At 36.0% G+C, this 14796-nt stretch overlaps 1 protein-coding gene across 3 annotated transcripts in view; it reads left to right on the forward strand.

Moving 5' to 3' along the window:
- Positions 1-14796, forward strand: part of LOC105384643 (A disintegrin and metalloproteinase with thrombospondin motifs 1) — a 110525-nt gene that overhangs the window by 79960 nt on the left and 15769 nt on the right. For all 3 annotated transcript variants that reach the window (XM_048628163.1, XM_048628162.1, XM_048628164.1), the window contains exons 4-6: positions 8030-8125; positions 11955-12087; positions 12609-12716. In XM_048628163.1, coding sequence (XP_048484120.1) covers positions 8030-8125; positions 11955-12087; positions 12609-12716 — 337 coding nt within the window. The remainder of the gene's footprint in view (positions 1-8029; positions 8126-11954; positions 12088-12608; positions 12717-14796) is intronic.

Consider the following 14796-nt stretch of genomic DNA (forward strand, 5'->3'; position numbering starts at 1 on the left):
AACTGTCTAATAATTTAGTAAAAGCATAAATAAATGAATTACTTATACCAAAAGCGGCCTCCATAACAATTATATTCATACTAAACTGTTCTCAGCTAGTTTAGGTGGTAGTGACATCTTACAATACAACCCTTAACTAACTAACCAATCTAGTGTATGTAAAAATGCCACGTATCCATCCATAGACTGCTAGCTACCATCATAGTGTCCAACAACGCTAACTTTATTTTGTGTTTATTAGGGCTACAATGTATTCTATATTACTTGTTAAAGAAAATCGTGAAAAACACTTTTTGCCCAGTGGTAAAGTTAGCATTCGATATTCGATTAGGTAAACGTAGTCCTACGCCCTCTGGCTAGATGGGGAGACGACTTGCGATTGCGAAAGGTTGATAATGATGTTGAATGATTGGATGCAGAAAGCTACCGAGAGGCCTACGTCCAGCAGTGGTTTGCTATATTCTGATGATCTTGATGATGATGATGAAAGGTTTGTATTGTCTCTATACGAAAACGTGATAATCACGTTACGTAGTAAAGTGACCGCTAGATTAATTTGCCATTCAAATTGAAAATGATATTAAAATAGTCTTTTTTTAAGCACAGGTGGTCAGTTGGACTGGATTTTTTTTATACGTTTTTTTATTAAATGGCCAGTAAAAAGGACTGCTTCATTATTGAAAATAAAATTTCCTTATTTGTGTGTGAATTTCTGGGAATTTCATTCTCAATCTAATTTATACATAATATTAGTAGGTAGGTAGGTAAGTACATGAAGTTATGGCTGATCATCCAATTAAGATGAGAATTTACACGATCTCTATATACATATAAAGCCTATTATGTCTATAATCAATTATGAAATTATCTGCACCACCCGTAACTTATTCATGTCATTTTTAACCCTACAACAAATTGGGCCATTGAATTTTTTAAAACTCGAAAAAAAAATAGCTTCTCCATAGACACTTTGTTGTCGTTCAGATTTTTTTGTCGTTGAAAACAGAATGATCCCCGAAGTCACCCCATTACGGATCACTCATACTAATACTTGCATCAACCTGTATAATTATTTAATTAATTATATTATCTTTACTTTACATTCAACTCACAAATTCTACTCTTTATTAACTTTAACCACAAAACTAGACATTGCATTTTAGCATTTTATAAATAGCCTAGAATTAACAATAATTAATTAATCACATGATTATAAGGAAGCGAGCCGCAGAATAATAATTACTGTAGATCAGTAATACTTATCAAGAAAATCTATAATTTAGTCATACATTACTGTCGCTTGTAAGCACGTTAGGTTATGACGTCACATAACCATAGACTCGACTAGATTTCTAACTTCCGGTTTTAAGATTAGGTAAGCATTAGGCTTCTGTAGGCCTATCACGGGCTTACGTAGCAATGCGATACTACACAAACATAAGGAACAAACAAAATAAATGTCACTTTTGGAACTAACAAATTTGCCTTACATTTTGACAGTGACAGTTGATGATACGAAAATCTTATAATCGTTCTACTGCATACTCGTTAGCTTTTCCCGTTATCGAAAAAGTATTTTTATTTATCGGTCCCCTGCATACATTTTCCATAGCAAAAGTTTTAAGGATATGCAAAGCGGTAAATTCTACAGACTCTATATTTTATTCAATGAATAAGAATAAATACAAAACAGTCCGTAATTCGTAGCTACATGTGCAATATGCACATCTTCTGTTTCTCCATCATCCGAAAATGAAACAATCAACCGCATAGATCATCTTCACACTGACATCAAACACTTTAACCAGCACGTGTGACCTTGCATGTACCTGTAGTACATGGCGGTACATGGTGAATATTTGTGTAAATATGTTTTATCACAAATCATCGCGGCACGACCACTGATGACAGTCCAGATTAGGACTGTGATGATGCACGGGAAATTGTTGTGGCGTGCGTGAGGATGAGCTATTAAGTGGAGTTGTACTGTATTTCTAATTTGGATTTATACCTAAAATTGGATAGGATAAGAGAAGGGTTACTTGCTACACTCGCAAGGAATTAAAAAGTTCCACTTTCAAAACAACGACACCAAATGGCCTAAATTTTAAATCATTTTTCTAATTTTAACACGCACAGCGTAAATATTGGCTTTTATTTGGTAATGATGATAATCTGATGCGCTTTTGAACGGGACGGGGCGTCATTAATGTAGTATTTTATGTTTAGGATAATTGTATGCTTTTGTCACTGGAACTTTTTCATTGCTCGCGAGTAGTAGTAAAATATAGAAGTGTTGGCTTAATAAATTTTAATAATGTGGCCAGCGTGGTGGACTAGACCCATAAAAAGTCCCTTCATTAGAAGGAGACCCGTGCTCCAGCTGTGGGGATGTGATGGATCGTGATGATGTGATGATTGCCGTCTTTGTAATACTTTTTTTCATTTATCCTTTCATTAATATCCAAAAGCCGTAGTGCCAAAGTTGGGTAGCACGACCCACTGAGAGAGACCACTGTTTCGGCATACTATATAACTTTTGTAACACCCTATATTTGTGTTGGTAGCTAATAAAGAACTTGCTAAGTATAAGTGATCTGTGTATAGTGTCTGATAAGAATCTGCCGAACACAAACAATAACCAACTTCAGTCTTGACTAGTTAAGTGTCCCCGCCTTAACCCACAGGAAAAATTGTGTGGCTTACTGATATTAATTCTCATCATCTGTATTAAAAGTTTAAAAACATCACACATCATTACAATAACATATTCTGATTTATGCGTACATCATTTACCGCAGTTTAAATTGTCGTAAACAAGAATGAACATGATTATTTATTAGCTTCATGTATAACAATGTCTATCGGTGGATCTGACTTATCAATTTTATTGTGTTTATGTATTGTTTGTTTGCCATAAATTTTTATTATAGACATCATAAATTTATCAACTTCGATGAGTCAGCGACTAAAAGATGCAGGAATTAATAGACAAAAAACCGGCCAAGTGCGAGTCGGGCTCGCGCACAAAGGGTTCCGTAGCAGCAAAATTACAGTTAAATCAACCTATCTCAAAAACTATAAGAGATACTTTGATCAAACCAAAAATCGTTGAAAGAGTTAATTAGCATGCATCACCTCTATTTTTTTTAGAATTTTATACCCCGTAGTTATAAAAATAGAGGGGGGGGGACATACTTTTTACGACTTTGAGAGCTGATATCTCAAAAACCGTTCACTTTAAGAAAAATGTTTTTTAGAAAACTTTATATCATTTTAAAAGACCTTTCTATTGATACCCCACACAGGTATGTACATCGAAAAAAAAAATTTCATCCCTCAGTTACATGTATGGGGGGCCCCACCCCCAATTCTTTTTTTTACTATTTAGTGTCATATTTTTGTAGCGGTTCATACAACACATATTCCCATCAAATTTCATCACTGTAGTACTTCCGAGTAAATCGGCTGTGACAGACGGACAGACGGACAGACGGACAGACGGACAGACGGACATGACGAAACTATAAGGGTTCCGTTTTTGCCATTTTGGCTACGGAACCCTAAAAAACGTTAATTTAAAAATATAAGTACCTAAATCTCTGTAACATTTACATAACTATTTTAATTGAGAAACTTCCCTTAAATTATTACAAGTTTACGAGTTATTTGTATATACCTATTTAATAACTATAAGATCTCGTAAATAATGGCGAGTACAAATTTAATAAAGTAGTCAACTTTATTTAACATCAATCTTAGAAGAAATCAGACTGTCTCCTCCAATCACAGCATAATCAAACAGCTCCGTAGGTCATACGCCATAATTGCACATCAGTGAATGAAAGGCGCTAACCACATCTAATTAATGATACTTTGTGCTCTTCACAATGTCTTGTAGCAAGCATTGTTGCTTGAAGCACTGAGCAACTGATGTTTTTTAACCCAACCCATAGGTAAAGATGTTTAGTTACATTGTACAGAATAATAAATAAATATGTGGAGACATCTCACACACGGCCATCCGACCCCAAGCTAGGCAGAACCTGTGTTATGGGTGTCGGACAGCTGATATATCTACACAAATACATACGAGTAGATAGATAGATACTAAATATAAATATCAACACCCAAGACAAATATATCTGTCTTTAAACAAATATCTGCCCCAGCCGGAAATACAAGGGGCATCACTTTTACACTTTTAATTATAGAGTCCTGAAACTTGGCCCGAAGTCTGCTAGTATACCCATTCCATTGACACACCGCACCATTCAGACTGAACTTCAATCAATATCAAATATGCAGTTTCTTGGTGTTTACATCCAATCATCCAATTGACATACTTTTTAACCGACTTCAAAAAAAGGAGGAGGTTCTCAATTCGTCGGGATCTTTTTTTTTATGTATGTTCACCGATTACTCCGCCGTTTATGGAAAGATTTTGAAAATTATTTTTTTGATGTATTGGGTTGAGCTCCCAGGTGGTCCCATTTTTTTTCAGAATTTTGTTTCACCCCCAAGGGTGGGTAAAGGGGTAAAAACAGGGTATGAATTTCCATTTTGGGCAACTATTAACCGATTCTAATGAAATTTAGAACGTAAATATAGTTCTTATAACTAAAAACAATAAAATAAAATAATAATTTAAAAAAATAAAAAACCGACTACAAAAATTACTAAAAAGTAAGAAATAATTAATAATACCTAGCAGGAACTTCTTCTTCTTTTTGAAGTTGGTGCTATATTTCTGCAGATTTCTTTGTCACGGCACCAACATAAAAAAGAACAGTTCCTGCTATTATTAATTATTTCTTACTTTTTAGTAATTTTAGAAGTCGGTATTTTATTTTTTTAAATTATTATTTTATGATATCCATTATATTTAGCAGACTTGCGGCCCTGGCTGATTTCCTTGCATGTGTCACTGTCACTGTCACCCACCAATCACGCGTCGCGAGCCTTGTGGAAGCGCAGCAGCTATGCGCGCGCGCAGACAATACGTCGCTCTGCTCATGCGCGTCGCTTCCCACGATTACTCGCGTATCTTGATCGATGACAAAAACGCACGTTTTATGGGGGCTTCACACTCTCGCGCGGCGCTCGCTAGCTGTCTCGCCGAGAGCTCTCGAACGAGGCCTCAACGAGACAATACCGCTGTGTTATACCGTCTATCCTTGCTGCACAGGTCCGTTATCTACGTAGATAAATATAGCCATATCGTGATTCGCGTTAATTATTTAGCTGTGATTGGTGGAGCGCGCAGTAAACGAGTTAATCGACGTCGATAACGGACCCGTGCCGTGAGGCCTTGATGGTTTGTTTATGCCGAGAACCTTTGACTCCAGCCGAAAAACTGCCACGGGAGTGAGAACAGACGAGACATCAAGAGCCAGGCGAGCGCTACCATTACACTCTCGTACGACTGCACTCGGCAGTGGGTCTCGCGAGTGTAGAGCCGCCATTACATTACATTAACACAGTGAGATCTGATAATCGCATGCGGTGTTTTATTGTCGCATATTGTTCTCGCGGGGTACGAGTAGAGAGTGAAGATAGAAATAATGCGGGAAAATTTGATTACTATGTAATATGATTTTTAAACGGTAGGTACAAGGTAGAAACCATTTTTTTGGCTTGTAGTGAAACCAACGTATCTGCCACCGATACATAAGCATTATGCTTAAGGATTATTACAGCTTACTTACTATGATTACTAATTTATCTACCTGGAATAATTTGTATGTATAGGTGTATAGGTATATAGATCTGACAGATGTTTGACCGATAAGAATGCTACTTTTGTTAATTGCTTATGTATCTGTGGTGGTACGATAGCTAGTAAGATACCATTATGATAGATAAATGACCACTCTATTAACCGATATTCTAAGAAGAGCGACAACTTTGAGGTAACGTCTTTTCATGCGATACGTCAAAAAAACGTTAAATTGATTTGGTATGCGGAACAGGGGTGACTCCAATGACAATTCCTGAGCGTACCAAGTTCAGCCTTCAATGAGGGCTTTCCGTCAATTGTTTTCACAATTCAAAAATACTTCACGTCGCGACGCGACGAATGAATCAATTAACATTCTTCGTCTGTTGATATTTTTAGAGATAATGTACAGTCAGTACATACTATGTACTACATAGGTATGTATAGGATAACGTCGTACAAATATTACTGAAAATGTCGATATGTAGCGTCTTGTGCATCCTAGCATACCCATAGCTCATTGATCGTGAGTGCATAAAATGTTTAATGTGCTGTGTTCGATGATCAAAAGGACGATCGATATCATAACTAACAAACTTAAGCTGGAGGCTTTGTAGATTTACTCAAATGTGGAAATGAAAATCTTTGCGTAAGAAAACCATACACAATTCGAGTAGGTAACTCAAAACATCCCCAGTCCGCGTTGTTCTATGACTCAAAAGGTTTTCGGGGGGCACTCCCTATGACAAAAAACTAAGTTTCCGGACACTGATTTGCCAGCCACGACTCTATCTGGTTGTATTAAGCGTGCTGATTGCACGAAAGCTCTCGTTAGTTTGTTTTTCGTCAGTATAGAGTAACCCTGCAGCAGTCATGTTTCGTCCTTTCTACAAACTACAAACGATGAGTATTGTGAATCAATAAAGTACCTACCTAGGAACGAACATCTTTAAACAAAGGTTGTTCGATTTCAATGCCCTTTTGTGAGTCGGTAAATATTTAGTATTGAACTTTAAAGTTTACTGGATCTGCGGTGAAGCAACCTGTTTCGTGTAAAAATTAAGAAACTTTGTCTGAGCTGTATTTTATGATCAGACGCTAACATCTAGCTATTAATTTGATTACTGCTTAAGACTTAACAGGTTAATATTAAATACACAGTAATATGTAGTAAAAAATACTGCGAATACTAAGTCTAAATACTTCTATTCTATTCTATTCTCTGTGGGGGTGTAAGTATATGCACCTGGCTCTCTCGAGTGGAACCTTTGTGCATATCCCCAAGGTCTAAACTGCCTTCCTAAGCTTGGACCATTTCCCACCAAGCTGGTCCACTGCGGGTTGGTGGGTTCACATATCTAGATGTGCTAAATCTAGATATGCAGGTTTCCTCACGATGTTTTCCTTCACCGTAAGAGCGATGGCATACATTGTACTTAAGTTAAAAGAACTCATTGGTACATGTCAGCGCCGGGACTCGAACCCGCATTTCTTGCGTGAGAAGCGGGAGCTTACCCGACTGAGCTACCACCACTCTAAATACGTCTAAATACTTTTTTATTTTATTTTATTTATTAAAATGCAAATGATAAATAAATAAGTTCTAAAATTATGTATCTTTACCATCCCTGAAATAAACCAAGCAAGCTTACACTACCTCAATACTCAATTCGTAAGATAATAAATTTTGTGGAACCCTAAACTGAAGGATCACTTATCATTCTTGTGATAAATGGTGAGAAGATAATTGAATTTTTATAATCTTTCCGGGTGCATTAACTTGCGATTGTAAGTTTCTGATCGATTCAGATTCATTTATATTCAACGTATTTTTTTTCAACTATTTGTAGATTTTCAAGATAATGCGGCCTCTATAGTCTACCGCCATTTCTCAAAGACTCGGTTAATGAGTAGAATTTGATTTGAATTTGAGCTAAAAAATTTATAACTACTTATATATTTCACGGAAAAAAACTTTTCAGAATCAGAATTCACGCTCGCGGGAAAATCTAAATATAAGTTCTTCGGTACCGTTTTGGCCTATTTTTAAATCCCCAAAAACCTCTTTTATTTTTTTGTACCTATATTTTTATTTGGTTTTAATATTAATTAGGGCTGATTTTTTAGGTCAGATAAGGGTTATCTGAGGAATAATTATAATGTTGACGCATATGAGTGTTTGTATTAGACAGTGACAGCAACACATTTATTCCTCAGATAATGTTTATCTGACTATTGAAAAATCAGCAGAGTATTTGTTTTTGTATATGTAGTTATTTATAAATTTAACCTTGTTTTTATTGTTTTCAGGAGGGAGAGGAGGAACTCGGGGAACTGTTTCAGGACGAAGAGAACGGAGCGGCTCTTCTCATCAGGAGACATCCGAAACATGGGAAGTTGCTGGTGGTAAGTGGATTTATTAAAAAAAAAACAACAATAACAAACACTCACACCTTGTACTAATGAACTCCCTAGCGGGGTAGGCAGAGGTGCATTGCTGCACCCACTTTTCGCCAGTGTTATGTTAGTCCCAATGTAATAGGTGGCGGGCCTATTGCCATTTTACGGGCACATCCAAGACCCGAGAACAAATATCTGTGTTTAAACAAATATCTGCCCCGGCCGGGAATCGAACCCGGAACCTTCGCCACAAGAGTCAGCGTTGCTAACCGCTGCGCCATCCGGTCGTCATTGGATTTATTTAGTTTCTTGTTATTTCTATACCTAATCACACTAAAGTCTATTTTTCAATCTGAGATAGGTACTAAATTGACAGACCCTGAACGGTTCATCCACAGTCGATTGTCCCGCGATTAAGTGACGTATCGTTCTGTTTGCGGGACAAGCGACTGTTGATGAACCGACTTTAGTCTTGTGAATATAAAAACGAATGTAGGAATTTAACTATCGAAAAAAGAAAGAGGTTCAAAATTTTCTCTATATGTATTTTTATAAATCTAACTATAGCCACCGATACCTTATATTATGGGAATACCGTGTCATTTTAATACCTGAAGAATACCTAGGAAGGTACATAATAAAATCAGCTATCGCATGGTCGACCGGATGGCGCAGCGGTTAGCAACGCTGACTCTTGTGCCGAAGGTCCCGGGTTCGAGTCCCGGCCGGGATATATATTTGTTTACACACAGATATTTTTTCTCGGGTCTTGGATGTGCCCGTGAATTGGCAAATAGGCCCGCCCCCTATTACATTGGGACTTACATAACTCTAGCGAAAAGTGAGTGCAGCAATGCTCCACTGCCTACCCCGCAAGGGAGTACATTAGTACAAAGTGTGAGTGTTTGTGTCTATAGATTTATGAATGAATCCCAGCTCGGCATGGCAACTACCACCCATAAAAGTTGGATGCGCACGTACAAACATACATACATAAAACTAGTAAATTCATATTTACATAAGTGCCGGTCGCGCGTGATATGAGTACAAATGGTTTTACATATCCTGCATTAAGTGCCTACTTACATACACATAGATGTGCTGATTGAGTGTTATGAGAATTTAAAATAATTAAGTTAATGGATCTGATGGATGTAATTTGCATTGTAAACACAATGAATTGATTGATCTAGATAATAATATGCAAATATATTTATGAATTTAAATTTTTTTTATCGTATGATTAGGTAATGTTGCTGCACGCTGAAAATGTTGAAACTAACACTTTTCTATGGATATTTGATTTTAACGGTATTCCTCTGGGAAATCATTGCTTATGAGATCTCAAACATTTATAAACCATATTATTATTATCTATTTAACTACCTAAACTTATAAGTAATTATTAAAAATTAACATACCCTACTAGTTGAGACTTCAGATATAAAAAAACTAAATTAGGTACCTACAATCGTTCTAGCAAATCACTCTGTACTTATCAGGTCATTGTGTAACTGACCTTAGTCTACTTCTCTAGCCGCAGTGTGAACTACGCCTTAGATGACCTTTGTTAGGTACCGTTGGTTTTTATATTATATTGTTATGTAGTTACTTACAAAAAAAAATGTCTACAAAAACAGCGCACCAGCATTTTTTTCCTAAATTGTGTACGTTTCATGACAAAGCACGCTTTGACAATAGGGAATATGCATAATTTTTTTTAATACTTTTATTGGATAGTTTTACATCACTGTATTATAGTTAAAAAAAATTCAACGCCAAAATAAGTAATTAAGGTATTTTAAAGAAAGTTAAAAAATTACAACCATCACGACCACTTTGAAATTCCCGTCAGGATGGCGGGTTGGTGTGACGTCATAATCTTTTAATTTCACGGCTCAGAATAATGAGTCCCGTCAGTCGGCATAGATTTTTTACCTAATCAAGTAATCACAGAGTACTTTTGTATTTTCAACAAACCAATGTTGTCATGGTAACAAACGAAAAAGGAAGTGTATAAAGTGTGATCAGTGGCTGTTTTGTAATGGTAATAAAGTGTGACCAGTGGCTGTTTTGTAATGGGAGCTCATAAATAGCTACTAGTAGCACTTTTGAAATGGGAGCGCGCAAACCAGAGGACCTTTGCACACAATATTACGCTATTATGGCAATATGAATATAAAGTAATATTTGTATTGTATGTAAGTACTTACTGTGACTTTGGTTCTCAGTAAGAGAGGCTAGGGTTAGTGCGTCATTCTATTCTATTATCTATGGGGGTAAAAGAACCTGCACCTGGCTCTCTTAAACGGAACCATTATGCATATCTCAAAGGTCTAAACCCCCTTCCTAAGCTTGGACCATTTCCCACCACGCTGGTCCACTGCGGATTGGTGGTCACATATCTAAATGTGCTTAATCTAAATATTGAGGTTTCCTCACGATGTTTTCTTTCACATGCTACATGATTATCCCCGAATTTAATTCTACAAAAATAATAACGTATAACATACATATTATCTTTTATTTATAATAAAAACTTTTCCGCAGCTGGCCACAGTTTACTCGTTCATACTTCGTAATAAATTTAATGTGTCCAGTTCTTCTGATTACGAGAATTCTTCCATAACTTAATTTAGAAAAAAATAACAACTTTTGAAATATACTAACGACTGCCATTATAACCTAAAAGTAGAAAGAGCAACTTGTGTCATTTTCATGTCATAATACTTACAATACAAATTTAATTTTATTGTGTTGCAATATGGAGCATATTTGAGTGGCTCGTTGACCAGCGAATGGTTGTTTACGCCTCATTACAAAAGAACAACTAGTGGCAGCCCATACACTACCAACAAAAAATATAAAAAGTCCTAAACTTTGCAAACAAACAAGCATATCAAACAAGAAGTGGAGAGGTTATAGGAGGCTAGGATCTATTGGAAGAATTTTTATGTGATCCATCGTAACGAGCATCACAAACACTCGGTGACATTAACATTTCTTTGTTTACACTTGACATTTATTTAACTTCCGCCGTAAACGCAAAGAAGTTATTATTCTGAGATTGATATATAAAGAATTTTGACGTCACATCCGCCCTAAGAAAATGGGTGACGTTTCTCTGAAGTTAGAATTTATCGAAGTTTTTTTGTACTTTTCAACTTCATTTACTTGCTCAAAAATAAATTATAATCAAAAATATTGATGGAGGCGTAGTTATGAAATAACAAAGTTTATTATAAATAACATTTGACCTTTATTTGAACCTCTTGCATATTCCCTATTATAGGTATCAATTTTATCTATTATAGAAACATAAGTATGTAGGTAAGTTATTATAATTCTTTATTCAGATAACTAAAAATATACTTAATAAATTTTATTATTCTAATGCGAAATGGTAACAAACATACCACCTACATAACACATAAGCACTCAAAACTTTTATATAAAGGAATCATCTAAGCGAAATACATATTAATATGTAATAAGTTTATCGATTCGTCTACTAATGACGTAAATAAGACTTTTACGATTTTATTTACACATCTTCACTTATTACATTGTTAGATGATAATTTCGTCATTGACTTTATGACTCCTGTCTTCTAGCTAATCTTACAAAGTAGGTACTTTAATGTCATAAATTAGAAGCCGAGTTCTTCATCCGATATAATAACACAAATTTATCCAGAGTCCTTCATCGATATCCGAAAATAATTTAAAATAAACGCATTTCAAGTTCTTTCAAAAGTCCCAACTGATCACCATATCACACAAAATTCCTAACGGATCTCCGCACACAATTCCTAACGGATCACTCTTCCCGACAGGAAGGCTCGATCGGCCACGGGCTCGTGATCAGGCCGATGCCGGACTCCGTCACCGCGGCGCAGGACGACGAGATGTTCCTCGACCCCAGCAGCATGGCCGACATGGTGTCCATAGACACAGGCCTGCCTATTGGTAAGTCCTGCAGATACAGGGTGTTGGAAATTGAATGAAAGTGAGTGTAATGTAAGTAGAAATGAGGTGACTGAGAAGAGAACTTTTTGAGAATAAGCTCTGTTTTTTGTTTCTCTAGTTTTTTTTTGTTGCGTGAATTTTTATCTTAGTTGTAAGTTAATATTTGGTATCTTTAATTTTTGCAACAGAAATTGTTAAAAAAATTTATCAATGGATCACTTATTATTTTAAAAGTAGTAGTATAAGCAGAAAGATGATATACCCGATAGGTACTCTTAAGTGGTAATTCGGGATAGTGTTGATCTAGGTGAACTTAGGCGGCGCCAAAATGGTAGCCAAAAAACAGACGAAGTGTAGTGGGAAGACCACCTGCCATATAATCAGACGACACCATCAAGGTTTCGAAAAACTACCTAGGTATATGAGTTATAAGTACGCGTGTACTAAATATCCACTATTTATTACACTCGTAGGTATGAAGTCTGATGATGATGATAAATATTGTATGTTAATCCCCACAGTGCGAAGACAGCGAGTGGACCAGGAGCGGCTGGCGCGCGCGCTCAACGGAGCCTCCCACGTCATCATCAAGCGGGACCCCGGCACGGACGAGCATGAGAGCGACTATGGTAAGTTTGGGAAACGTATCCCTTAATAGGGCATGACCACTTTAAAACTTCATTCATATTATGTTTTGTCCTTAACTCAATGGGATAAAGTAAACCATGTGGGATCCATAATCATTATACCCAGTTAACTGTGGTGTATTTATGGTTGCCGTGCGTTTTCATGTCAACGGTTGTTATTAAATGGACGTTTGTGAATGAGGACGCCTTTAATTTCCATATAAGTAACATTAAGTAAGGGTTAAGAGAAGTTTTCTGACAGCGCGTGAAAAAATACTTATTAGTATATTCTGAGATGGCGTTATGATGGCTATAGTTGTAGTACACTACACACATCAGTCTTAGGTTCGTGTATTTAACATAATCGAAGAATCCTTGATTTAAAATGAGTTTTCAGAAAACTCTCAATTATTATAATTAAAACATACCTACTATTACCTACAATATACATATAAATTAGGTATCTGCTGATGGTTCATAAATAAAACTGAGTAAGTAATCAATACCTACTGTTACAAAGTTATATGAAAGTTACGTATTTAATTAAGTATCTTCTTACATAAATAGCGCACTATCCAACCATTAAGATAATTATTCTTCCACCACCTAACAACAATTAAAAGTGATTAACAACCTCACACCATTACTAAATCAAAGCTATACCAGTAGCATCTTGCAATCAGGTTTTCATGGAGGAAACATAAATAACAGAAAAGGCATCACTATTAATATACCAATTAAACATTATTTATGGAGTCTATTTGACAAAATACGCATAGATCTGAAGTCGAGACGAGCGCTCACGTGCTATGTGGCATCTGCAATAATCTGCATAGATATAGGAGAGTTATAAAACACGATCTAGATTGTAACCTACTTCGTTAGTTAATAAACTACCAAATTCAAGGTACCTATCTACTCGGATAGATGGGATCTACAAATTACAATCTAACTTCAGCGTATAATATAATTAAACCCATTTTTTAAATCAAATTACTGGAGAGGCTGTAATGTTTGTATGTAAAAATATGACTTTTAAATTAAAGTACATAAGTAAGCAATATACTATCGCTTAAAAAAAGTTAAAGCCAATAAAAACCTGCCATATCTAAACTTTCCATAGACAACAGCTGTTACCCATATGTGGTCATCGCACACACGTGCATATAACACAGATATGATTGCAATCGAATAATAGATCGAGATAATCGATGTGACGATAATCGATTATTATGATAATCGGCCCGGTTCCGTGTGGGAGCCGGCACGTTTGTTATTTGTTTGTCTCGATATCCGTTGGGAACTCCAGACGTGATATTTGTCCTTGAATATGGATAGATCAATATTAGAAAATAGTAAATGCCGAAATTAATATGCAATCTTTAGATTGATTCTATAAATATCTACCTTTTTTGTAGGTATAGGTAGGCACTTATGTTGATCTTATACTACTGATGGCTGCAATAGCATAGCCATCACATTGCTTTCTGGTAAGCTGGTGGGCATGGGGGATGCATTAATAGGGGTAATTAAAAAGTCGTATGGTGGAGCATTTGTCTTTCAGCTAATTGTATTTCACGTTACTGCTGAACATAGGTCTCTCCAATGCAACATGTCAAAGATTATTAAATTACACAAACTAAATAATGATCAAAGAAATTTGTGTTTTTTTGTTTCGGTTGTAGTGTAAGTTGAACTTTTTCATTGCTCTTGAGTGTAGTTTCTAAATATCTTGACGCATAACCTTTAAAGATGGAGTAAGTAGTCAAATTTAAGCCATAAATAGACATTTATGAACTTAATCTTATTCCGTCGAACGCATCAATATTTTATTTATCCCACGAACTTGTTCCAAAATGGTAAAATTATTCAAATTACCAAATCTGACCAATGACAATGCTCATAATGAGCCGAACCGACCAATAACAGTGCTTGAATGTAGCAAGTAGTTGTTTTTATTGCTATTGAATTTGATCTAAATTGCGGGGGTCACGGGGTCACTGACAGCTTTGACTTTTACAACACACAGCTCTATACATTATTGCAAAATAATTTTGTAAATAGGTACCTAACTGTCTGGGTC

This window comes from Plutella xylostella, chromosome 20, assembly GCF_932276165.1.
Source record: "Plutella xylostella chromosome 20, ilPluXylo3.1, whole genome shotgun sequence".
In the NCBI taxonomy this organism is placed as follows: Eukaryota; Metazoa; Arthropoda; class Insecta; order Lepidoptera; family Plutellidae; genus Plutella; species Plutella xylostella.